This window comes from Chlamydotis macqueenii, chromosome 12 (assembly GCF_036417535.1).
Source record: "Chlamydotis macqueenii isolate bChlMac1 chromosome 12, bChlMac1.mat, whole genome shotgun sequence".
Taxonomy (NCBI): domain Eukaryota; kingdom Metazoa; phylum Chordata; class Aves; order Otidiformes; family Otididae; genus Chlamydotis; species Chlamydotis macqueenii.
This window is the reverse complement of record NC_141567.1, coordinates 2,462,076-2,488,389: the sequence shown is the minus strand read 5'-3', so window position 1 is coordinate 2,488,389 and position 26,314 is coordinate 2,462,076. Positions and strand designations below refer to the sequence as shown.

At 41.1% G+C, this 26,314-nt stretch overlaps 2 protein-coding genes and 1 non-coding gene across 5 annotated transcripts; 1 reads left to right on the top strand and 2 right to left on the bottom strand.

Moving 5' to 3' along the window:
* The first annotated feature begins 1,215 nt into the window (after positions 1 to 1,215).
* DIS3L (DIS3 like exosome 3'-5' exoribonuclease) lies at positions 1,216 to 17,374 on the top strand. 2 transcript variants are annotated; one of them, XM_086757229.1, is made up of 17 exons: positions 1,216 to 1,360; positions 3,966 to 4,119; positions 4,899 to 5,027; positions 5,684 to 5,819; positions 6,817 to 6,993; positions 7,827 to 7,905; positions 8,841 to 9,020; positions 9,972 to 10,141; positions 10,925 to 11,086; positions 11,793 to 12,040; positions 12,948 to 13,040; positions 13,759 to 14,292; positions 15,065 to 15,219; positions 15,334 to 15,512; positions 15,873 to 16,018; positions 16,738 to 16,912; positions 16,988 to 17,374. In XM_086757229.1, exons 1-17 carry the CDS (start codon positions 1,231 to 1,233, stop codon positions 17,297 to 17,299), a joined length of 3,159 nt encoding a protein of 1,052 aa, XP_086613355.1. In that variant the 5' UTR covers positions 1,216 to 1,230; the 3' UTR covers positions 17,300 to 17,374. The 2 variants fall into 2 exon arrangements, with proteins under 2 accessions (XP_086613355.1, XP_086613356.1); XM_086757230.1 differs by lacking the exons at positions 1,216 to 1,360; positions 3,966 to 4,119 and having other exon boundaries at positions 5,008 to 5,101.
* Positions 17,375 to 18,069: 695 nt separating this feature from the next.
* Positions 18,070 to 26,110, bottom strand: TIPIN (TIMELESS interacting protein). Of its 2 annotated transcripts, none has more exons than XM_086757231.1 (8): positions 25,987 to 26,110; positions 25,230 to 25,387; positions 23,888 to 23,984; positions 23,013 to 23,088; positions 21,836 to 21,958; positions 21,217 to 21,280; positions 19,082 to 19,282; positions 18,070 to 18,721 (listed from the first exon to the last, which is right to left on the bottom strand). In XM_086757231.1, the coding sequence occupies exons 2-8, from the start codon at positions 25,360 to 25,362 to the stop codon at positions 18,546 to 18,548; spliced, it is 870 nt and encodes a 289-aa protein (XP_086613357.1). In that variant the 5' UTR covers positions 25,363 to 25,387; positions 25,987 to 26,110; the 3' UTR covers positions 18,070 to 18,545. The 2 variants fall into 2 exon arrangements, with proteins under 2 accessions (XP_086613357.1, XP_086613358.1); XM_086757232.1 differs by having other exon boundaries at positions 19,082 to 19,279.
* LOC147599213 (small Cajal body-specific RNA 14) lies at positions 20,097 to 20,233 on the bottom strand. Its single transcript, XR_015259961.1, has one exon.
* Positions 26,111 to 26,314: the final 204 nt, after the last annotated feature.

The window sequence follows — 26,314 nt, the reverse complement described above, 5'->3', positions numbered from 1 at the left end:
ATACAGTGACACACTGCCTTGGCTCTTTCCCAGTCTTTTTTTCCTCATAAGGACAAATACTAGATAGCTTGCACCATGTGTTTACGTTCAAGGGAGATTATGATGTAGGCAATTAATTAATACGGAGAAAGTAGTAATGCTTTTCTAACAGTCAAAATAATCATCCCCAAAATGCCATACTTACAGCATTATTTACAGAGCACTGACTCAAACACAGCAGCAATGCATTGGACTCATGACCTTCCACTGCTGTTCTGTTTGATCTTGAGCAAGATTATCTTTCAGGGCCTTTATCTTCCGCCTCCGTAAGCACAATATTGGTGCTTACTGTAAAATTAGTTGACATTAGGGCTTGCCTGCACTCCTCGCACACCCTGGCCCCATTCCCCACCTCAGCTCCCTGAGCGCTGCCAGGTGTTACACAAAACCTGATCTGAGGAATGGGCCTGGGATTTCTCCTGGAAGACACCATGAAAGACCATGGAGGTTCACACATACGTGGTTATGCAGGACTACAGCTTCAGCACAGCAGGACAGCCTTGTTCTGTTCTTATTCTTCCCTGGACCCTTTTTCAATCTTCCAGTGCTTCCAACACCAAAAAAAAAAACCCACCCCATCATCACTGTCCTTGTAATAAGAAACCCAAAAACAAACAGAAAACCCCCACACACACCCTCACCACAACCACCCCACCCTCATGCCACTGCAGCCTGAGTTAACAGGTTCTTCTCATTTTTCTTCCACAGGCCCCCCAGCCACTTTTTCAGCATTTTCTCCACTGTCCGCCAAACCTCCCGGTTTTCCCGAGAACGGGAATCCGTTCTCTCTGCTCACCCAGCCGCACAAACTAGGGCTCTCCCCGGGCTCAGCGTCTGCTAATGGCCGGCCCGTCCCTCAGCCCCGACCTGGCCCCGGCCCCTCAGAGCCTCCTTTCAGCTGCCGCCCCCGTTCCCTCAGCTCGCTCCGGCCTGCTCCTCAGCTGCCGCCCCAGCTCGTTCCTGCCTGTCCCTAAGTTGCCACCCCGGCTCCGAAAGCGGCTGCCGCCTGCCCCTCATCCGCCGCCCCAGCTCGCTCCCGCCTGCTCCTCAACCGCCGCCCCGCTTCTCTCTTTTCCCGCCTCTCCGCTGCAGCCCTGCCCCGCGCGGTTGCACCGCCCCTCGCGCCACGCGCAAGCGCCCTGGGAGCAGCGGGCCCGGGCGAGGTGAGGGGTGCGGGTTCCCGCCGCCCCCATGCTCCGCACGGAGAAGGTGGTGCAGCTGCGGAGCCAGCAGGGCCGCTCGGTGCGCGTCGTGCGGGAGCACTACCTGCGCCCCGACGTGCCGTGCCGCAGCGCCCTGTGCCGGGCCGGCTGTCCTCGCGGTGAGGGGGGCTGGCGGCGGGAGGCTGGGGGTCCTGGGGGACGGGGCAGGGGGTCCTGGGGGACGGGGCAGGAGGATCCGGACGGGCAGAGGCGGGATCGCCCGGGGGCCGAGCTGGAGCGGTGGGGAGCTGAGCCCCGGGGAGCCGAGTCCCGGGAACCCTTGTGGCTCCGCTCGCGTAGGCCGAAGCTGGGTGCAGAGGGTGATCGCTGGGCGGGGGGGACCCGCACGGCCTGGACAGGCGGGGGGGGCCTGACGGGACCCGGCGGGACCGGAGAGCAGCGCAGGCGGGGAGCGAGGGGGACAAGCGGTGAATGAAAGGGCACTAACGGCGGGAGAGGGGTGCAGGAGCCGGAGGTTCGTCCCAAACCTCCCCTCGAATCGCCCCTCAGCCGTCCCGGGCCGGATGTGAGCGGTGCCCTAAAGCGGTGGGAAAACCAACAGGTACCGAATCGAGGAGAGAGCCAAAGTACTCCTTCAGAGCACAATCCTTCAGAAATAAACGAGGCGTTAAGAGAAAAAAAGAAATTGAGAAGTTGAATTTAACTGTGAACAGTTTACAGACAACAATAAAAATCCTTGCTAAAGGATTATGCAAGTTTCACACTTCTCTTTTTAAAAAGATCTTTTAAAATGCATTCATTCCTGCAGGATGGCGCTTTATAGCATGAATTAAATTATATACGTACCTGCTAAGTATCCTTACAGTGGGGCCAAGCCGTTATCTTGAAGCGATTGTAATTCTGCATCAGCAGTTATTTCTGTTCAGTAATTAAATGTAATATCCTGTGTTCTATCTGGCCATCTCAGGCAGGAGAAGACTGCCAGCCTCTGTGGTGTCTAGATTTGTTGTTGGTTTTACGTACTGTGGTGCTGTTATGTGCATCGTAGATCATCATGTGACCTTTGGTTGGTATTTCAGGGATCTGTTGTTGCTGTTAAGTAGCACCATTTATTTGGTGCAAGAAAATGGCTGGCAAATAACTGACATAATAGCCAGCCTATTTAAATCGACCACATTACTTGCTTGCCCAAAAGAAAAGTTTGGGAATTCTAACTCTTTTTTTCCTTCTGCTCTGTAACTGACATCGATGCTGTCAGTTTTGGTTTAGGTATCTGATGCAACTGAGGGCAGAAGGTAGTGTAGTGTATTACTGCTCTCTAGGATGTCAGGACTAGTGGTGGTTACTGCTCCCTAATGTTTTGCATTTGGTCGTGAATTCCTTAAGGATAAGTTACAGGCACATACCAGAAAAAAATGTCTTAGCTCTCTCCCTATGCCTAACTTCCCCTCTTCTGGACTTAAATGTGAATTGTGCTGTATGTGAGTGTCAGAATATGCCCGTTTGTAATCTAGGTAACTCAGAGGTGAGGTGAACGTTTCTTTTCGTTCCTGACTCTGCACAATGTGCTGAGCAAACTTATTTCATGTGCTGTGTGAGACTGCCTGCATAAATCACATCTACTGATACTTGTAATGGTGTGCTGTGCCTACTTAGAAATTATTCTGATCTAGATGTATAGGTTAGGCAAGGATAGCTTATACAGGCGTATTACATAAATCTCCAGGTGACATTTCACTTTTAATACTCTTCTGAATTATTAATAAATACTAGCTTTCTTGTATGCGCTCTGCCATCATCCATTATATACCTTCAGTGTGAGACGTAGCCGTGTTGCTGTATGCAGGATTGTGCCTGCTGGATTCACACTTCTACTGATCACAGTCAACAGACAAATTGTCCTGTGGTAGCTTCTAAGAAATACATGAAAATAACCTGACTTGTCAAAATTGATATAATTTTATTATATATAATTTGCCTGCACTCTAGTAAGTTCAGCATTCATAATATCATAAGGGATAAATAAACATTCAGAGAAAATACAGTGATCCCCTCCCACCCAAAAGTTTGTTGGGTAATCTTTGAAATATCTAAAGCAATTAAAGTCATTACTTTTGAGGTACATTTTTAGATGTCATGTGTGATGAGTTGGCTGTGGTATTTTGATGGCGTGTTCCTAAGGGATGGAGTCTCTTTAGAGAAAATTAGCAACGATGGTTAATAGTTTAGATTTCAGAACATCTTCTCTTTGCAGTGGCATTGCTTTTCTCCATGTGTACCCTTATCTGTATTCTTTTATGTAAAGATAAAAAAAAAAGAGCCTGCTGTAACTGGATAGTGTTGAATAAAGAGATCTGTGCAGCAGTGTAACAGAAGTACCCCATAATTCTATACCCTTTGAAAATTCCATGAAAAGCTTTTCTGTGCCGGATGTGTAGTCTCTTTTTTTCATATGGAAGCAGCAAAAAAAGGACTGCTACCTGTAGTTTTAAAGTTACGTCCTTATTGTAATGAAAGTGGATCTTTTTCACTCATTTGGGTAGAATTTACACTAAATTTTGGCATCAGTGGATGCAAAAGGGATCTGTCACAAATTTTAGAGATTGTACCACAGAATTGTGCTATAGTAGTAATAATTTTGTTCATTAGAAAAAGATGCCGTTGAGGATACACGACTCTAATTTCCTGACATCTGGAATTATTTTTAAGAAACCAGTATTGCATCTGAAAGTTTAAACCTTTAAACTCTGAATTATATTTTAGATGGCAAATTGTTATCGGATGATGTTACACATTACGTTGTCCCTGACTGCAAGGTTGTTCAAGATTTCCTTGAGATTCTCGAATTTCCGGAGCTGAAAGGTATTATTTTCATGCAAACAGCATGTCAAGCTGTGCAACATCAAAAAGGACGCAGGTACCTGTCCTAGAATAACTTATTTTTCGTTTACATTGAATTGAGATACTAACTTTGTAAAATGTATATTTAAGCATAGTAACCCAAAGTCAGCAAATATACTGTCCTTAATTTGTTTTTAGGTCTTTCAGGTGTCTTAATCTAATTTACAGAAGGGAAAGAACTGTCATCCTTTGCGATCGATCCATGAACATCGATGCCTGTCATAGTTTTCACTTGATAGGAGCGAAGTTAAATCTGTAACATTATTAACTAATCAGATGGCTTGCGACAGGAGTTAAGGAGACTTTGCAGTAATGATGTATCATGTGCCCCAGCTAGATTATGGACATGTTTTTTGTTTGTCTTTGGGGAGCAATTAATACTATTACATTTTACTTACCTTACCAAGCATTAACCTGTGTATTGCCATAGCATATGAGAGTGAGAGCGTGATCTGTTATCAAGATCTTCCTATATTTCTAAAGCACAAACGCCTTTGAAGAAATTGCTCTTGTCCCAGAAGTGATAAAATAAGTTCCTGAACACTTAGGATGTTTTGTGGGGCTCATTGGAAAACAAATATGTTTAAAGATCAGAAGCGTTCATAATGGGAATTAGAAAAGCTTGCTTAGAGATTGGTGGTTTAGGTTTTATCACCAATGGTGTGATTTAATGAGTGCGTTTCTTTGGGCATGACAGTACTTTTCCTTGAGTTTTTCAGCTGTATTTTCATCTGGAGTTAAAATAGCATTATCAAAGGAAGGCACACGACTATATTTTTCTCTTTTGTGTTCCAGACAGTACAACAAGTTACGAAATCTAGTAAAGGATGCCCGCCATGACTGTACTGTGTTTGCTAATGAATTCCACCAGCATTCTTACGTGCCAAGAGAGAAGGGAGAATCCATGGAGAAATGGCAGACTAGGTGTGTTTTAACTTACGTAGTACTACACTGCGCAACATCGTGACATTGTATTTAGGAACACTAACATGCATTGGGTACCTAGGAGTTCATACGCTTGCTCTGCTTAGCTCTGGAACAGTTCACAATAACTGAAAATCCAGATTGTCCTTTTGAGATTAAGCAAGTGTCGACATTGTTTTCTTAGGAAAATAGACAAAAATGTACTTAATTAGATACCCTAATGCTAAAAAAAAAACCTGGATCATTTTTAAGTTACACAGCTATTTTAAAGAATGCTTTAACATAATAAATAGATCACGCACACCTTATTGGACTGCTAGATGTAGCGTTTGATAGCCTGCAAACACCATAACATTGGAGTCCTGGCAGTTCTAACTTGCTTTGTACAAAGATTCACTCAGAGGAACAGTATGTTCTGTTGCAGCTAGGGCACAAGTGGATATATTGGGGAGGAAACATTTTATTTCCCCCTCTTCTCTTGGTGCTTATGTATGGCACATAAAAATCTGTGGAGATACAAGGTTTATATAGCTTGGTGTCTGTATCTCAAAAGTATGCATGTTAAACCAAAATGTCATTTATACAAAGCTTGCAAATGTCTTGCAAGCAGCAAATGAAATATGCCAGAAGTCTTATTTTGAACTTTGCTTTTCTAGGAGTATTTACAATGCAGCAGTCTGGTATTATAATCACTGCTTGGGTCAGATGCCAGTTGTTGTGGTAACAGAAGATGAAGATGCTGTCAGGCAGTACGGAAATGAAACAGAAGGAGTGTTTGTGATTTCCTTCAAGGTAATATGCCAGAAAAATAGAAGGTTTCCTTTGTGCTGCATCAAAATGATGAAGCAAGTACATTAAAGCCCAATGTATAGTGCAAATCATTTCAGAGTTTACACTGAAGAAAACTATGATGCTAACTCTTGTCTTCATTTGTCAAAGAAAGCAAAGATGTCAGTCATGGGATTGCCATAAAAACTGGCGGCAGTCAGCAAACCAGAGAACTGAAAAGAAAAACAGCAGCTCTAAAGATAGAGGTTGTCTTTCATATGAGCCCTTTTCATTGTTTTCCTTGTTTTTAAAGAATTTGGCATTGATGAACAATGATCAGTTACCTCAGCCAGCTGTCTGAATCTGAGTGCAAGCAGTCCATAAGCAGCTGTAGCCTAAGTATAGATCAGCATTATTCTGCCAGTTTACTTTAGCCTTGATTATTTAGGATACAGTGATGCATGAGAAGAGAATTCATTCTTCATTTAGTTGTTAATCTCTGATACCACTTGTGTTCAGCAAGATGTGTGGATGAGATGTTTGTATTTAGTTCTGAAAGGGTGTTGAGTAAACGCAGGACCGAACAGAGCTATATAAAAATGGTGATGTTTGGGTGTTTTAATTGTTGTGAGGCAATGGTAAGTGGCCCAAATGCAGTGTACAAAATCATATTAAAAGTGTAAAAATACAGTTGTCAGTTTGACTTTTTTTTTTTTCTGCTATGGCACTTTACAAGAAGTATGTAGCCTGGATGGGGTATATTGGTAGTGAAGGTTTGTGAATCTCTCATCTAGGATGCTACCTTAACAGTCATGCCTCCTTTGTTGTATTTTGCAAATGAGTTACGTTGAGTCTGGAACAAATCTGTGGTATTTAGAGCAGACACATCATTACTGCTTGGAAGTGCTATTTGAGTATAGCAGATGAGGCAGCTCTTGTCCAATATGGGCTTTCCAAATGCGTTACTAAAAGAACAGGGACCTCTAAATACTTTCATGTTTGTTTTTATGTGTGCATACAGAATTACTTGGATAACTTTTGGCCTGACTTAAAGGCTGCCCATGAACTCTTTGACTCTATACTTCAAGCTCGGCGTGAACGGGAGAGTGAAAGCCAAGAAAACCATGGAAAAGAATATCCTGAGCACTTACCTGTGGAAATATTGGAGGCTGGGATCAAATCTGGGAGATATATACAGGTAATTTGCTATATAGAGAGCATACGCAGAACAATGCAGTCTTGTGCTTGGTCCCTTTAGTTGTCTGAATTAGACCAATTAGATAAAGAAATACTGCTTTACCCGATTAACACATGGGGTTTTTTCCTTCTTGAGAAGGAAAAATGAGAATTTGTTATTGAGGGTCTTAAATTTGCTATGGATTTTTCTTCAGGTTGATATGTGATATCCCTGTAAATTGAGAAACTATGTGTGATATGAAGCAAATGTATTGTCATTCTTAAATATAAATAATGCTGTACAAGGGCAGCATTTCTTACTTCATTTGCACAGAGATCTCCTAATCAGTGAAACTAATTTATGGTTTTATGGCTGTCTAGGGCCTTAATATGGATTGTTGGTGGACATTTGTCCTTCTCTTAAAAAGAATTTAAAGAATTAGAGGTAGTAATTTGTTCCTTTCTTGACGATTTCAGCAGCAAAGCGAGAATAGAATATGAGCAGGAAGACTGCGGTTTTTCTTTCTTGTAGGAATAACTCCAGATTCAATATTAAGGCAGGCAGCAAAAGTAATCTTACACTGCCTGTGCTTTGAATAGAGACCTTTACATGCTCCATTTAATTGTAAGCTGGTAAAAGAACTTACCATTCTTTTCCGGAAGTGAGTACTTAAAGTTCTGCATTGTACATTCTCCCCCGTAGAGAGAACGGTTATGTTCAAAATAACTTATGTATCAATAAAAACTACTAACTCATCTAAAAATAATTGTAAACTCCAAAATTTTGTGCTGTAAAATTGACTATTTAGAGGTGTGACTGTTCCCTTCTGTTTATTGTTTGTTATTTTATTTTAGGGTATACTCAGTGTCAATAAGCATAGAGCACAACTGGAAGCTTTTGTTCGACTTCAGGGATTTGGCAGCAAAGAAACAGGTGAAAAGACAATGAGATGATTTACTGAATGCCTTTTTGACACTGTCTGTGCTTTTTACATGAAGTCATGTCACCATATGTACGTAGCTGTTCAGTTATGAAACAAGATGAAAGCTCCTAATGCTTGGGTTATTTTCATGTGCCAGGAAGGAGGCTGAAGATTAACCCAGAGGATGGGCCTCATGAGAAAACAATACGCTTTATGTCCTCCTTCCCCTTTCTTAGTACCTTTGGCCGTGTTTTGAACTCTTGTCCTACTAACAAGTTTCCCTAGACCTTTTCTGAAGTTGAATACTGAGGCAAATTGTTATCTCTGTGCTTTGCTTTGACTTCAGATGACCACTCATTTGACTGAAGGAACTGTTTGCGTAGGCGTTGGCAGGATTGGGAAGCTGGTCACTGTGAACGTAATAGGATGAGATTGGAACACTAGTATTGTTTTTCTGGTTTGAGTTAGTAATAAATACCTTTGAAGGAACAGCACGCTATCCTTGCATGGATATATTGTCCCAGCTTTCACTAACAAGTACTTTCAAATGTTCCTGTGATAGACCCTGTGGTCAAACCAGGATTCAATGTACTAATCCTTTTTTAAGAGCTTCTTTAATTCTGGACCCTGCCCAGAATCCTGTGGCAGTGGTTTCCACAATTTAACTGTGCTGTGTGTTTTTAAAACTGCTGTCCAAGATCAATGAACTCATCCTGGCCTATGCTGCTTTTTATCCAGGAGATTACTTACAGAATTGCATAGTATCTCCTTTAAAAAAAAAAAAGAGAGAAAGGTTTTAATTTTTTTGCAAAATTAATTGCTTGCCAGTAGAAGAAATGATATTGCAAATGTCATTTTCTGTTACTTCAGCAGAATGCTACCAAGAGCGTAGGGATTTGAATTTTTTAGCAGTTTGTAGTTCTATTTCTTTTTATTTTAAATTTAGAACTTCAAAGTGACATCCTTATTTATGGGTCCAGAGCTCGAAATCGTGCAATCCATGGTGATGTGGTGGCTGTTGAGTTGCTGCCTTTGCATGAATGGAAAGGAAGGACTGGTGCCCTTTGTGAAAATGAGACTGAGGATAAAGCAGCTGCAGACACCGCTGGGGACCCCATGCCCACAGGTAAAGTAGATGGCCTGAGACAATGTTTTGTTAAGATCGCCTCACTTCCTTGGTCCAAGCTGTGTTGTACTCTTCATTGTATAGTCCCTTCCCTCGATCTCTGTGACTGTCACATTTTTTGCACCACAGTAAATTTGATGTGATTATCTCAAATGAAAGCATTCTAACATAGCCCAACAAGAAGGCCACTAGATGCTTTCTATATGTGAAACTGCCCCCTTTTTTTTCTCTCTTTAATTTCATTTGCAGAAATAGCTGAATTATTGTAGTTATCCTCCTAAAACATCGAGTTTGGAATACTTTGCTACCCAAATCCATGCTGTCGCTCTTCACAACTCTACAGGAGACAAACTGTCATTCTAATACAGACCAGTTTACCAGATTGTGCATGCAGGTCCTCAACAAATTTTTCAGTTAGGTGAAGAAGTATCCAGCTCCCGTTACAATGTGACATGCGATATGCCTGTGCACTATGGAAACTTAAGAGTCTTATTTGAAAATACTACTCTGCAGATATTGCTACATCTTAAAAGCTTGCTGAGGCCAGAGTTAAAAGTTTTAGGAGGTTAATTATCTTCCTGCAAGAAAATGCTGTTTGATCTTGATCTTTGCTTTTAATTTTTTTTTTTTTATTTTTTTACTAGATTTGGCCACATTTCAGTAGTAGTGTGAATCTCTCTGGATAATTTATGTACTGTATCAGTTGAAATCTATACAGTGAAGTTAGTCTGCACATAAATAAGAGCTCATTAAAATTTGCCTGTGCCAATGATAATTTATAACAAACTTGTATTGTTGTCTGCAGACCATATGTTGTTAGCAATTGTAACACAGATTTCTGGACACATCAGTTCATATTACAAAGCAATGAATCTTTTGTACCTCCCACATATTTGCTTTCGTGTTCCTGTTTAACTCTAATGTACAGCCAACAATATTCCTTATTAAAAGGTAAAGTTGTTGGAATCATTCAAAAGAACTGGAGGGATTATGTGGTCACTTTCCCCTCTAAAGAAGAGAACCAGTCTCAGGGCAGAAATGCTCAGAAAATTCTTGTTACACCTTGGGACTACCGAATTCCCAAAATCCGGATCAGTACCCAGCAAGCTGAAGCATTACAGGTAATTTGACAGAAGTGTTTCTCTATTCTGTGTTCCTACAAAATTGTGCAGGTGTTATGTGCTCTAATGATGTTTTCCTTGGCCAAAAGACAGGTAAAACTATTAGTAAAGTTAAGTCTGTGAGTAGTTTAATTTCCGCCTCGAAGGAGTGTGTTCAGGTCCTGTCAAACCTGTGTCACCTGCAGCTAATAAAGCTCATTTGAGTTTTGAATTTGGGCCACAGCCCAGGTACCCTGAGCATTTCTATACTACTTGCTTTTTTTATTTCTGATAAATCAAACGTCACACTAGGGGTGTAAATTGTAATAGCTCTGGGGGCTTTATTGGATCGTAACTTTGATGAAAGTAGTAAGGCGAGCTTTTCAACAAGTAATGAATTGTGATGATTAGCCTGCCATTGCTGCAGAAAGAAAGATGGTTTTATTCATTCCTAGCTGCTTTTATTTCGTAATGTTAACTACTTCTTCAGAGCCAAGAAGTAAATTCTAATTGTGTCTTTTCTGGTGTAAGAATATTTGTGTACATCACGGTTTTGCTTTTATTTTTTTGTACTTTAAGATAGAGATTTTTCATATAATGACCTCAAATGGGTCTTTGATCAGGAAAGAAATGTAATTCTTAGTATTTGTTTGGATGCTTCTCATTGTGGGTTTCTTTTTCCTGTCTGTAAAGTTTTTAGTGTTGCTAGTCTCCTTGGATAGCTTTGTTTGCCCCCGAACAGGTATTTCTATTGATTGCTTGCCAGGAGCAGATTGCTATTCTAACAGAATTGTCTTGCTGCAGGAGTACAGAGTTGTTGTGCGTATTGATTCTTGGGAATCAACGTCTCTGTATCCAAATGGACACTTTGTGAGAGTTCTAGGAAAAATTGGAGATCTCGAAGGGGAAATTGCAGCTATTCTGGTGGAGAACAGCATTTGTGTTGCTCCTTTCTCGGAAATCCAGGTTAGTCTTTGTGATGAGATACATTCTTTTCTGTTGATTTGCAGTCTTGTTCCTCACAGAGGAGAACCCTCTTACAGCTGAATGTCTTAGTTGCCAACAGATTTTTTGGAAACTATTTATAGGTTATTTTTCTGGAATTACTTTTGGACCAGTGGTTCTATAGGTACTACAAATTTTCAAGTCAGAAGTGATTTTAAGACAATATGTTTGCAATGAGGAGAAGATTACGAACTCTTAATTCTAATTTGAGGTAGACTTTTAAGATTTTCCTGTCTTAAATATGCTTATGGTGCTGATCCTGAAGGCCCCGACCTACTGAAATAATTGTCTTCTATCCTTTTGTCTTCAACCAGGAGAGGAACCAGCTGTCATACATAAGTATTTTGATTATACCTACAATTAATTGAAAGAAAAAGAATGTAAAAAACCAATATACAGTGGTGATGTTTGCCAGAGCTGCAATATCACCACAGTAATATCAGTTGTTAATAATAGGCATAGCATTATTTTAAATTCTGTTTCATGCTTTCTGTAAAGTAAATGTAATAAACTGACTTGGAAAATGCAAGGAAAGAACAACTTGTCTAGAGTGAAAAAGTACACAAAGCAATTAATGGCATAGAAAAGGAAAAGCTATTTGTTGGCTTCTTTTTGTAGAAAAGCTACAGAAAATAACTGTATGACCATCAATAATGTTTTTGTACAGATGAGTGAAATGCCTGTGAGTTCTTCAAAGAATCCATGGAAAGTGAATCCAGAGGAGGAAAAAAAACGTCTTGACTTGAGAGATACACACTTGATATTCAGCATTGACCCAAAAGGTTGCGAGGATGTGGATGATGCGCTCTCCGTTAGAGCTCTGCCTAATGGGAATCTAGAGTTAGGAGTCCACATTGCAGATGTAAGCCATTTTGTGGCAGCAAATTCTTACACTGATGTTGAGGCCAGAGCAAGGTAAATTGTTTTCTAAAAATTAGAAAATGTAGGGAGGTTAGAAGTTTGTGATGCTACCCTAAGGAAACATTGAGAAATGTTGGAAGGAAGGAAACATTCTTTTTTCTTTCTTCTTTTGTGTCATGGAAACAGCTTATTAAAACTAACATATAACTAAATGGTATTTGTTTGGATAAAATAGGCCTGCTGGGGAAGAAACTTGCTTTCTGACATACTGCTTCACCCTTTTACTATGAAATTGCTCTTTTTGACAGAGCTATGATTTAAGTTTATCTCTCCCAAATCGCTACTGTTTGCTTTATAGGCTACTTGAACATTTGTGATTTGAAGTATTTATAAGCCACTTGTTTGCATTCCAAGGGAGATGAATCTTCACACAGAACACAGAAAACCCACAAAATGGAATATAGTCTCACATTAATTTAATTCTGGAGGAATTTGGCAAGCTTATGTTTTAATATTCAATCTTATGTTTTAGTATGCCAAATATTCCATTTTTTTTTTTTCTATTATTGCCACTACTTTGAACTTAAACTGCTGAATCACTTTATGAAATGTATTCTTTGTAGATGCAAAGAACTGTAAGCTCTATAGCCAGCAGAGTTAGCTGGCAGAGATAGATAGCCTTAAATGACCTCTTCTTAGTTGCGCATATTTTGTACAGCCCTAGTTCTGCCCTTAGTGGCAGTTGAAGATACCAAGGAAGGCAAAATTAGCCTTGTACTATACAAATAGTTATTTAAATGATTTGACTTCGGTATTGCACAGCTGTGGGTTCTGTCAGAGTAACCTTTTAAAATCATGCTATGTGCCTTGTTTTGCTGTTTTGCTTATACCGCAAACTGCTTGGGAGATACACACCAGTGAGTCCTTGTGAGAAGAACAGTAAATGTATCTTATTCCTCAGGGCAACAACTTATTATTTAGCGGATCGTCGTTACGACATGCTGCCCTCCGTCCTGAGTGCTGACGTATGCTCTCTTCTTAGCGGAGTGGATAGGTAAGATTTTGTGTCATAACTGCTTATGCATTTGCTCTTTGAATTATTTGCTACTGTTTGTAAGTGAAGTAGTAGGGAGTCACAAAAAGCTGAAATACAGTATTATACAAGGACGGTCTCGTCCTTTAATAATGTTTACCCATACTCTTAGCAATTTGCTTTTTATTTAAACAGCACCTTAGAGGTGAAGGCATCTTTGTTCTTCACTTGTGTTTTCACACGAGTTCCAGTCTGGAGTGCATGCACCCGTGTGAACGGTCACATTTTCCCTGTTGTCCTACTCCTCGAATGCTGTTATCCCTTTTCATTACAATGGACAGGGTTAGTTCGGGCAGGCGTGAGGGTATGCAGGGTGTAGATATGTTCTTTGTGGATGCATCTGACTAATAAACTAATAAAAAAATAATAAAAATGAATAAAGATAGCTATTGCAGTGTAGTGTAGTAAAATAGGTGTGGAGCTATATCTTAGCAGTACTCTGCCTCAACAGGTGGGTAGCAAATACTGCTGACATAGCTGGGTCCTCGTTTATTAAGTTGTGATACACAAGACTGAAAGGCAAGTGGCATTGCTGAGCACTGGTTTGTTTATGTAGAAAAATGTGTTGCCAGTGAAAAAAAACAGAACGAAGCTTGTAAATTTGTAACAGTTGGATGTGCTTGAAGTGATAGTTTAAGTCAACCAGAACTATTTACAGAATTGTGGTCTTATCTTTGAGGTATGCTGTAAGTGTCTTGTGGGAACTAGAAAAAGAGTCCTATGGAGTGCTGAGAGTCTGCTACAACAAAACCATCATTCGGTCTGCGTACAAGCTGTTCTACGAAGCAGCACAGGGATTATTAGATGGAGACACAAGTGCTGTTAGTGATATCCTGGAACTGCAAAACTTGGATGAAAGCACTAGACTGAAGAAGCTGGATGAACTGGTCTGGGCAATAGCAAAACTCACTGAGATAGCACGACACGTGAGAGCCAAGCGGGACAGCTGTGGTGCGCTGGAACTAGAAGGGGTAGAAATCCGAGTGCAACTGGATGATAAAAATAATATCCATGATCTCATCCCCAAGCAGCCGCTGGAGGTGCACGAGACTGTAGCGGAATGCATGATTCTTGCCAACCACTGGGTGGCAAAAAAGATTTCGGAAACTTTTCCTCACCAAGCTTTGTTGCGTCGGCACCCTCCGCCACAACAGGAATTCTTTACTGAACTTCGAGAATGTGCCAGTGCCAAAGGTTTCTCAATAGACACACGGTATCTTTTATTATTTATCTTAAATGCTTTAATTAAAGTTAAGCAATTAACTATTTGGCTATGTTGTTGTCACAAAGCATTACAGTTCTCAGTAGACACTGCATAGCAATTCTTAAAAAAAAAAAACTACCATAGCCTTTCCGCAAGCAGACGGCAATATCTGAATAATTTTAGACCTATCCAGAAAGAATTTGTCCAGTCACGCTCTCTAACAGCCTTGTTGGCGCCATATTTCCTGTAATAGTATTGTAAGAGAGTACTTGTTTAGATCAAGTTAATTGCGTGCAATACAGCCATTTTAAATGACTCAAAATAATTCATAATTACTTTGTCAAGATACTGCAGAAGGCTGTGAACCTCATCACATGGGAGGCATCATTTTTGGACATCAGAGTGTGGAGGGCATCAGCAGTGCCTCCTCTTACTTGGATGTCACCTTGTCCCACGCGTGCTCTCCTGTACAGAACAGGTTTTGGACCAGCTCACAGCCTGTTTCGCGCAGCACAGAGTGGGGTTTTGCTCCAGTTCTTGGTTCTCCAGGTTGCAGGGGACAGGCCTGCTGGTGAAAACTGGGTTTTTTCTGAACATTTTTCTAGAGCAGAGCTGTTACTAAACTGTGTTGAAAGTTTTAATGTCATTCTGTTTGTCATTCATACTTTTATAATAATAACTATTAAATCATTTTTACGTGCTTTTGCATGCTATTTTTAACTATAAACTATTATGCTCAGGAATGGCATAATTTTTTTCAGAATGAACGCTTTTTTGACAGGTCTAACAAAGCACTGGCTGAGTCTCTGGATAAAGCAAATGACCCGTTGGATCCACTTGTAAATAAACTGTTGCGATCTATGGCCACGCATGCAATGTCCAATGCATTGTACTTCTCAACTGGCTCTTGTCCCGAGGAGGAGTTCCATCATTACGGTACTTTGTCACTTAAATTTTTTTTATGCTATTCCTGTTATTATTCCTGAACTGTTGGGGGGAAGGCGGTTGATCGCTTTGATTGCTTATCACTGCTTCCTTTTTTATTTGTAGGACTTGCCTTGGAGAAGTACACTCACTTCACTTCTCCAATTAGAAGATACGCTGATATTGTTGTGCACAGGCTCCTGATGGCAGCTACTCTGAAGGAAACTAAAGGAGATGTTACGGATAGCGTATTCAGTAATAAGGACCTTGAGGAATTGTGCAGACACATTAATAACAGAAACCGGGTAAGATGGCCAGCGCGTGCATCTCCATTTGTTGGTATGCCATCCAGCGGAATGGGATACCGGTCCTGACCGCCGCTTTTTGGTACAGCAACGACATAGTGTCACTTCATTTGTATTTATAATGCTGTGGGGTTTTTTTACTTAAATACCAGTTTTCTTCTCAGAGCGGTAGTAAAACTGACTTCCTATTTCACCCCTACTACATGTAGGATTTCCTTTTAGATGTCATTTTTCTTGGGGACAGATAAGGAAGTAAGTAATGGGGGGAAAAAAAACTATGGAAATCAAAGCCAAACAAGCTCGTTGAAATATTTATTTAGGTTGTTTTGTCTTTTTTTTTTTTGTGGGGGGTGCTTGCAGGCAGCCCAGCGTGCTCAGAAGCAGTCTACTGAACTCTTCCAGTGCATGTACTTCAAAGACAAAAGCCCAGAAACAGATGAGTGCTGTATAGCAGATGGTGTTATTTACTCAATTCGAACAAATGGTGTGCTTGTTTTTGTACCAAGGTGAGTTGATTAGAGCTTGGACTGAGTTTAAAAATAAGACCTAAGTGTTAGTAGAATGCCGTCAGGACGCCTCTAGTCCTTGAGAAGGAAGCGTTTCTTGTGTGGCCTGATGTTGACCAATGACTGCTTTTTAGATTGTTGTTGTAAATCGTAAGAGTGCTTTTCTATACATTGACTCTGCAAAAGAGTTCCTATGAGGAAATGGTAGAGCTATGCACATAGACCAGCTCCGTGTCGGGCCGTCGTCCCCCAGCATTGCGGAGGGCTCAGCCTGGGGACACAGCTGAAGAGCCACAACCTACCCAACCCAGAAAGGCTTCTTCCAGAGAGCCCACCACAAATACGCTGCCGGTCTTGAACTTTTGTTTAATGGAGAACTGTTTCCTCACCGTGCTGGCTGGAATAACCTGTAGTGCTGCTCTTCTGCCACTATTGGGCTGTTCCAGGCTCCACCCAACACAAGATAATGGATCACTGACTGTTTTGCCTCTGCTTTGCTACTTTCAGCGCACTTCAGCCACTGCCTTCGTGCTGTTTTCATTCGCTCCAGGGCTTTCTTTCACAACGCACATCAGAGGCCCTGAAGCAGGATTATCAGGCTACAGTGATTGCTCCTTTATGCTGCTTTTATAAAATCCTAGCTAGCCTTCTGTTGGTTTCAAAATTAAGGGTGCAAATTGTTGTAACAGCTTCTGTCTGCTCATCTACTTTTTTTGTAGGTATGGAATCAAAGGTGCTGCGTACATGAAAAACAAAGAAGGCTTAGTCCTCTCTTGTCAAGGTGACAGCAGCTGTGAGTGGAAGCCTGGATCACTGCATCGCTTTCAGAATAAAATTACTTCCACTACAACTACTGGAGAATCAGTTACACTGAGCCTGTTTGATCATATTACAGTGAGTATTTAGTCTGAAGGAAGTAAATGGAAATAGCACTACCAGAAATAAAATAATTTTTATATTGCTTTTAAGGTGAAAATACTTGTGCAGACTTCTCGCTGCCACGCTGACACGATCAAGCTTGAAGTAATCAGGAATGCACCGTACCAGACTTCAGACACAGCGGTTTCCCAGAAGAATTTTCACGTGGTGAGATCTGACTTGGTAAAAGAAGTCAGTCAGTCTGCAGAAGCAGCCCAGCGTGCCCAAGAAAAAGCAAGAGTTGAAGTAATTGATGAAGACTTCCAGGAGTACGGCCAGAGCCAGGGAGCAAGCTTATACCAGCTGCTGGAGGAGATCCGGGATTTGGCTCTGTTGGATGTCTCAGCTGACATTAGGACTTGAACTGTAACCTAGCAGCACTGCTATGGACATTCTACTCCTATTCACTTTGGGGTTTTGTGGGAGTATTTTGGTTTTTTTTTTTTAAAAAGCAGACTATTTAAATATTCAAGAGTCCTTTTAATAAGAAACTAAATGTCTATTTTAAAGAAGAACTATTTTTATCTGATTGTGAACATGTATGAGTTTTTAAATAATTTATACATGATAAACCTCATCTTCCAGACTAAAGACAGTGTGGTGAATTCTTTTTTTAACCGTAATTCAAAAAGTTAATTTCCCATGTTGTCCATGACTTAAATTTTTAAAATCTAAGTATTTCTTACAGTTGCCACTATAGTGAGTTTAACTCACAGCTACAAGGTTGTAAAGAGAAAAACTCCTTCACACTTTCATTTATTGAAATTCTCCAGCTGCACATCTGGCATAAAATTAATACTTGGTGACATCAACTTATTTCTTCTGATATAAGCGCGGGTCTTTTCTAGAAATTCAGTTTCTGGAATGAACAACAGCCTACCCTGTGCTGTTGGAGAGGGCAGGCTCAGGGCTTTGCCAGCATGGTGATGCTTGTTCATCCCAGAAAAGGGAAAAAGCTGTTGTGCAAGAAGGAGAAACAAGAATGTAAAAAGAGGGTAAAACTGAGCTTTAAGACAGAACAATCAGTCAAAGTCTGGTCAAAGCCAAAGCACTTGCCTGTGAAAAGATGTTTGAGTAGCACACGCGACAGAGAAGGCTGGAGAGCCTGGCGTTGCAATAGCCTCATACAAGCATTTCAGATTTGACTTAGTAAATTTAATAGCTCCCATTTTATAAGAACAAGATACATGTACTTGCTTATCAAGTTAAAAAAGTGCAGGACGTGTTTAAACATCGCACTGCCCACTATTACACACACCCTCTGTTAAAAACCCCTACAACTTGAATAGAAGCTTCACCTGCCAATAGCCCGGTTAATTCAGTTTGACATCAACTGTAAACAAAATGCAAAGTAGGTAAAAAACTCATTAACATTCCCTCAGGAGTGTTGAGGGAGGTGGAAAAGATGTCTCAAATGCAGATGAAGAACCTGGTTCTGTTTTCTGGTGTGTGGAGTTGCTCATCTGCAGTTCCAGGAGGAGTTCTGTCCAACTATGCAGATGTCATGAAAATTTCCAGGAAGCATCTGGAGTCAGAGCACAAGGAGCCAGCACCATTTCAATACAACGACAGTACTTCAAGCATGGGGTCTTTCTGTCGAGAAAGTCATTCAAAGTACGGGAAACGGTAACTGCTTTTCACTGGCACGTTCCAGTTCTCTGTCTCCATCTTCAGCTTCTCTAACAGCAGCCTTGGTTACAGCAGCTTCAGCATCTTCAGTAAGGCCAGGGGGATCCCAAGCAACTGCGGTACTGAGCTCCTCCTCCAAGTAACCAGTGGAGAGCTCTGAAAAACAAACAAGAACAATTTCCTACCGTGAGAAAACGCTGTTGCTGTGTGTTTAACTGCAGTTTCTATCACCACAATCACAGCGGGCAGGAAAGCCAGCCGCAGAGGTGACCAGCAGGTTGAGTTTCCTTTCATCAAAGACAAAGCTGTCACAACTTGGCGTGACAACGAGGGCGAGCAGTTCTGACAGCTTTGCAGGAGTCTAACTGCAGGAACACACTTTAAATGTGAGAGTGACACATTTGGCTACTTACTAGAAAAGCAATCACTACCATTTCAACTGCGTCAGCACTCAGTTGTACAGACTTCTCAGGCTACCGACCCGACCATCAACAGTTAAGTTACAGAGCTGGTTACCGTTGGGCTGTGACTGGCTGTTACACTGCATCTTCGCTTGCCGACGTTCCAAGGCCAGCTGCCTGTTCTTCTTGATTCGCTCTTGTTGCTCTTCTGTGAGAGTCGTACCAGACAGAGGATGGGGTTCCTCTGCGTTTCCAGAGCAGGACTGTACATCCTCAGTGGCTGTGTCCAGTCCATTGCTTTCCCCTCCACCATCTACTTAAAACGAGGGGTTGGGAGGGGGAAGAGGTGCAGAAATTAACACTTTGAACCCAGAGAGATCTACTGATAAATACCCGTTAAGAGAACATTTTTAAAGCATTTCTGTGTTCTGCATTTTAAAGTTGTGTTGACAGCTGAAGATCATTCCATAATTTAGTTTTAAATTTTCTAGGCAGTTTTCTGCCTAGGTCCACATTCCTGATATTCAAAGTATAGGACAAATGTTTATCAGAAATCCCGAAAACAGCAATAATAAATACCTGAATTCAGAGAGGCACAGCTCTGTGCACTAAGTTAACAATCCCAAGCTGAGCTTGAGGGTTAAAAAAGCAGTGAATTCAGGCAATCCTTACGGAAAGGCCAGGTAATTTTCTTCCCACTCCTACAACACTGTCCTTTGGGAAGTGAAAGGACTGTTATGGGAATCAGACAGAGGTTCGAACGCAGACATTGAATAGTCAGCTTTGAATTCAGTGAGCTTCTATTATGGAATATTTATGCATCTGGCAACAATAAAACATGCAGAATGGAGGCAGCTCAACCCTGTTAGACAAACCACCCACCAACAGAGAAGCAGAGCACTCTTGAAAGAGCGCCTACGGCCAAGTATGCCTGCGCCTTTGCACCACTTCAAGGCTGTGAATAGAGAAGTTAGGTGACAAGGTTTGGTTTTTTATACGATACTCCAGCTGCAGTTTTTATTTCAAAACGGTAAGATACCTACTCCAGTTTTTCAACTGATGACTGACCAGTTGTAGCAGCACACATGCTAACACAGTCCAAGAATGTGTCAACATCACATTTAAATACAGATGTATGGAACCATCGCACAGAAACATCTGATCACTCTACAGACACTGTCGGCAGGAACCATTTGCTTTACTGTTTGTGGCTGCTTACGGCTGCGTTCCATTTCTAGCAAACGCAGCCAACAGCGCAGACAGCCACATGCCACTAACGGCCCAAAGGCCTTCCCCACAGGCGAGGCAGGGTTTTACCACCGGTTAACCCATCCACCAGAACACCTTCCCCAAGCACTGCCTTGTCCGGAGGCCATGATTCACAGGAAGAAAAACTGCACAGCGGTTAGATAAGTGTTCAAGAGAGACACAGTGGAAGTGTGAAGACCTGCAAAGGACCTTAGGAATGACTACAAAATGATCTCATTTCTGCTAATAATGTTTATTTCAAACTACCAGATGAAACCTGCTCCCTTTTTATTAAAAAAAAAAAAAAAAAAAAAAAGGGTTTATTTCTAGTCTATCTAAAACATCATCTGATTGGAAGAGACTCTTGAATTACCTACTTGTTAAGTGGCTGGATTTTGATACTGGAAGAAGAAACACTCCATAGTAACTCTAAGCCAAGGCTTACACACAGACGTAATGGTGTCCACAGGCATTCTTAACTACTTTCCCTGTAAAGGGCACTACACCCAGACTGCATTGTAACAGCCGGGACTATAAACGGTATAACGAGTCTTTGATTTCTGCGTTAGTAAGATCAAGGAGCTCTTCAGACTGCAGGCTCCTAAGAGTACAATACAAACCAGTATGTTCACTTAATAATTGCGGTTTTGGGTTTTTTTTTGGAAGAATATCTCTAACAATGCTAGTAATACCACCTATTTTCCATTTCCTTTCAGTATGGCATGCACTTTTTATTTTTTTATATATATATATATATATACACATATATATATATACACACACACACACAGAGGATTTTATTCTGAGTACCAGTTCAGCTTTGTAATCCTAAGTCTTGCAGAAGCTTGGTTTTAAAATAGAAGACAACCATTTCTTCAACATTAGAAAAATGTATCACAATAATTAATTTCAGGTCAGTAGGGGGGGAAGTAAAATGATTTTAAGAATTGAACTACTGGAAAAAAAAAAAAAACAAAAAAAACCCCAGCACGAAGAGCATACCTTCATTACTTGCAAAGTCTTCATGTAAAATAGGAAGATCAAGTCTAATCCGCTTTAGGCAGGTCTGCAAATGAGAGATTAAAATACTGATATTTCATCTGTAACAAAATCTTTTGTGCAACATTGTTATATTTTTAATAATACTCCCAATTTCTCTTTACACTTTGTTACTCTGAAAAAATACTCCTTTCACTACATGTCTGTTTGACCCGTGACTTTTAATGCTGTGGATTGTTTTCCTAATCCTTCATCTACGACCTAGCCAGATGAAGCAGGATTCTTCATATATCTTCTTCAAACATTAAAAAATAAACAAACCAACCCCTAAAAACCAACCAGTCCCAGCACTCTTAAGCAAATTACTTCGGTATGAGATGTCCTGAAAAACTGAAGCCAATTCTCAGAAGTACTAATTCAAAGAAAGGTTATATCCAAATGTAAACTTAAATACGTCTAATACTAGAAAGAGCTTTTTTTAAAGAGAGAAATTGAAATAACATTATACTCCTTAGCAATATGCACAACTTAAGTCTGCTTTTGTTACATAACTGCTCACCTAAACCTACCTCTTACACTATTCAGTTCTGCATGAAAAGAAACAGACAGGAATAATACGTACCTGAACTTCCTTTTTGTTTCCCAAAGACTCTACTTTATCAATAAAATCCTCAAATTGCAATTTCGGAAATAGCCTATGAGCCCAGTGTTCCATGTGTTGTATGAGTGTCTTCAGGTCTTCTGCCTAGAGCATGAAACAAGATATCCAGCCAGTAAACGCTGACCAAGTCAACAGACTGCAGAGGAAACATCACAGTAACGTTTCTGCAAGTACTCGGCATCTGCAGCTTGAAAGTCTCTCGAAAATTTAAGCAATATGAACGGGCAGCCTTTCCTCCCACAATCAAGTCTGTAAGTGTAATTTCAAGCTATCAGAAAAATAGCGAACCAATTTCAGGAAAAGTATTTGCATACACTGTAAAACATCTGAGAGGCTTTTGAGAAGTCGCCCTTAAGCGACCCTAGATCTGACTGAAAAAAAAAAAAATCCATCGGGCATAGCTGGCATTTATTTTGATGTTTAGAATACACAGAAAAATTTACATCAAAATAACCTTATCTAGTAAAGTTTTTTGCTCAGATGAGCAGTATTACCTAGTTCTTCAGTTATAACTGCCTCCAGTTGTAAAGAGAAAATTTATAGCGTGAATGTTCTCCGTAAACCAGAGATGCAGAGGTGCCCTTGCAAGCGTGCCAACAGTCTAATGATTTTTAAAGAAAAATGAGCTTTGTATATTTAAGTGTATCTGAGATGAGACAGTTTGCAGAGAAAATACTGCTTTCTCTTTGCTTAAGTGGCATGTCACACTTTTTTTAATATTAAAAACTTTGGGATAGAAGTGTCACAAAAGCCAGCAGATTTCACTAGCAGAGGAAACTGATCATGAAGTGAGACAGTGAAAGCATTCTAGGTGTAGCAGGCAGTCTTACAAGCCTGTTCCAATTAAAAAAAAAAAAAACCAAACCTTTTTATGGACAATACAAAGAGTCACAAACATGATTCTAGTCTTCAAGTAGAGGAAAATAGTTTGAAGATCAAAACATCGATTTTGTTAAAACTTTAATGTTTGTGTTTTTTTTTTTAAATTTGCAACTACAAACCCCACCAGGATACATTCAAGTACTGTCACAAAGGCAGCTAACCAGAATGTAGTATCAGTTCTCCCCGTATCTGATGGGCAGCAATCTCAAATCTAGACTAACCTCCCAGTAAACAAAACAGAAGCTCACTGTCTCACCTCGTGCCCCTTACCCTTGAACTTGACATTGTCAAACACGTGTCTAAGGGCTGGAAGTCCTCTTGCTGAAATTAACCTGTTCACAGGAAACGGGTGAAGTTATTTGAAATCCTTTCTTTTTCTAATTAAAAAACAAACAGAACAATACACCCCTAAAACCCCCAAAACAGCCTCACACTCCTTTAAATACAGAGCTCCACGTGAAAAATGTACAGAATTAGAAGTCATTAACAAAAGGCACAAAACAGGGTAAAGACTCTGTAAGACAAGACTTATTTGGAAAATTCTGCTTCTTTACTGCTTCTTTTTTTGTTTTCCTCTTCTTAAACACGTTATCACAGAGGTCTTATCACTGTCACCGACTAGCACGGCCCTGGCCAGCAGTGGGTCCACCCTAGACCCAGCCAGGTCCACAGGACAAAGGGGAAACGTCTAGCAGCTTCTCACAGAAGCTGCCCCTGTAGCCTCCCTGCCCTACCACACAAAACCAGCGCACGTACTTTAAGCAGTACCCTGCAGTCACCATTATATTGAGGTTTTATTTTGAAGCCCACTTTAATTTAAAAAGAAATCTACAGAACTACGTCTGAAGCAAAATAAGGAAGAGCCAGCTAGAAGAGTAATAATTAATACCTCTGAAATTATTAGCCATATACTAAGTCCCAAATAGATTTCAAGAAAGTTAGGCTAAAAATAGCATTACACAGGTAAGCAAGGAATAAAAAGGCCGAGATCCAGCACACAAGAGGAACTTTCATCTTCAAAACACTCGATCTTTGACTTGGCTATGACCAAGTGGAGATCGCAGTAACCTTAATTTCCTCAGAGCCATATACCAAATTCATCGCAGAAAGAAATATTCTGTAAAAAATTACCTCTGGGCATCTAGCTTAGGCATTGGTCTTTTTACTGCTTTCTGTGTAGCTACAGCAGAATCCTTTGTTTGTGACTGCTGGGCTCCATCTGGTTCCGCTAAAGAAAATAACATACTTTAAACATATAATGCAATTAACGTCAACTAGAACTGCCATCATGTAAATTATGAGTTTCTACCCTATTAAAAAGGCAGCATCACAAATATTCCTTAGCACGTACAACAAACACCTGCATATTTCACCTTGTTTTTCCCACAAGATAGATCAGAAATAAATCAGTCGCTTCAAAATATACTGAGGAATCAACTTCTCTAGCAAAGCAGGTTCCTCGAAAGGGAAATTTCCTAATTTCAGAACTTTTATATTGTATTTCTGATGAGAAGTGTATTGACAGTAGATGCTGCTTCTAAAAGTTAAGAAACTCAAGTGATCAACAAACATGATTTGATAGGTGTGTCCCAAGATTTCCACTGACAGATCTGAAAGAGACTGAAACCACCAGCATCGCCTCCAAAGATACAGAAAGGGGCAACGTGTGACCACAATCAATGTGTCTTTAAGAACCAAAGTCCTTGTATGTTTTGATTAGGGCCAGTATATATTCTTTGACTGCAACAGACAAGGCACCACTGCCCATCTTGTCTCAGAGCTAGCAATTAGTTATCATACCGATTTCTTCGTTTACTTTTTGTTACTTTGAACATCAGGAATTCAGAACTTGTCTTTTTCATGTATCAAGGAATTAAATCCATCAACAGATAGATGAACAGATAGAGCAGGGATCAAGAAAAACAGATTTAACAGTACTTCTACTCATATTTCCCTAAAAACAACAATTAAAATAAAATTCTTATACTTTGTGTTAGCTTGTTGAGTACGCTAGACCACAGTAAGATCGTTTTTAATATAAATAATTAAGTTTTACCGTCCTGAAGTGTTTCGGAGTTTTTGTAGGTCATATGCTCTACAAAAACCTACCAACACCTCCCTGGAATACCACATTCAACACTCGTACACTTCTTGAAATCCAAGTCATAAAGCGTAACTATAGATCGTTGCTGTATAATTACCTTCACTGATGTTTTGTCAGAAAAGCTTGAATTCTGTAGAAATGTATTTGTGTGTGTATTTTCATAGAACCTACACAAACCAAACATTTCCCACAACCTCAGAATCACAAGTTCAGTAACAATTTAAATTTATGAACTGCTTTCTTATCTACACAAGATTATTTTTATGCAGTAAACTCAAGGTAGTGACGTGTAACACCAATAACACTGATTTCACAGCATTTCATTATCTGCACTGCAAAAGGGGATCTTTAAGGGTCACGGGCATTCACCTCCATTAGCTTGAGCCCATTCAACATCGTCTCTTCCTGGAGAGTCAGGAGGTGGAAGAGGCGGGAACGTTTCATCTTCTGTATTCTCATAATCAGGAAGATCAAACAAGTTGTTCTCTAAAGGATCTATCATTGCCACAGATAAACTTTTTTCTGTCCTGCAGGAAATACCAAATGCATTTAAAGAGAATCAGCAAGAAAAAAAGGCTGCCCCAGAAGTAGCTAAACATCAGTTACACACAGTGTGTCTAGAAAAAATTGCCAATGAGAAAAAAACCAGCATCATACAAATGAAGTAACAGATACCATACGGATGGATGACACAATCCAGCCGCGTTGGGGTGAATAAAACAAGGGTTTGTCATGTTTCAACTCATCAAAGTGACCTGGGAGTGGGAGGCACGGGTCACAGGAATGAAACAAAAGAAATTAATTTCTAACCAAAGCACTTATCAAGACAGCTGTTTTCCACTCACACCCTTGGCTACCAACGACTCTACGGGAGGGGTGGGTGATAATTCCTCTCATTTACAGCTTACCACTCCGAAAGGCGGTCTGGAGGAGGATTCCCTTTTCGCGGCTCCTTAAGCAAAGCTAATTCCACAGACTTTAGCACATCAGCACAACCGGGTTTAGGACGACCCGGTCTCACCGCGGCTGCGTTCCCAAGGCTTCAGGAACAGCCCTTTTTTAAGGAAAAAGTTGATTCTCAGAGGGCTTTAGTAACACCTCCCCCACCAGCTCCGTCTACACCGACCTGCAGAGGTGAGCTCCCTGCCTCCGCGCCGCGAAACTCTGAGGGAGCCGAGAGAAGGAGCTCGTTGGGCTCTGCAGGCCAGACCCCAGCCGCCGCGGAGGCCTCGCTCCCCTCACACCGCCCCAGCAGCCCCGCGGCGGGCAGGAACACAGGCTCCGAGCCGCCCGACCCCGGCTCCCCACCGCCTCCGCTTCCTGCCCCGGCGAGCGGCGGCGGGAAAGCGCCGCGACAACCGCAGGTCTCGCGAGCTCGCGGCCGGGTCGGCTGAGGAGAGCGCTCAGCCGGCTGCGACGCCGCGCCCCAGGGCGCATGCGCAGCGGGCGGGCGG

Excerpts from the sequence above, each read along its gene's own strand:
- TIPIN (XM_086757231.1), bottom strand. The coding sequence starts at position 25,362 with ATGATAGATCCTTTAGAGAACAACTTGTTTGATCTTCCTGATTATGAG. Across the intron at positions 23,089-23,887 it reads CCTAAGCTAGATGCCCAGAG|GTTAATTTCAGCAAGAGGAC; the intron begins GTAATTTTTTAC and ends TCCTGTGAACAG. Across the intron at positions 18,722-19,081 it reads CAGCCAGTCACAGCCCAACG|AGCTCTCCACTGGTTACTTG; the intron begins GTAACCAGCTCT and ends TTTGTTTTTCAG.
- DIS3L (XM_086757229.1), top strand. The coding sequence starts at position 1,231 with ATGCTCCGCACGGAGAAGGTGGTGCAGCTGCGGAGCCAGCAGGGCCGC. Across the intron at positions 7,906-8,840 it reads ATTTGGCAGCAAAGAAACAG|AACTTCAAAGTGACATCCTT; the intron begins GTGAAAAGACAA and ends TTTTAAATTTAG. Across the intron at positions 15,513-15,872 it reads ACATTAATAACAGAAACCGG|GCAGCCCAGCGTGCTCAGAA; the intron begins GTAAGATGGCCA and ends GGGTGCTTGCAG.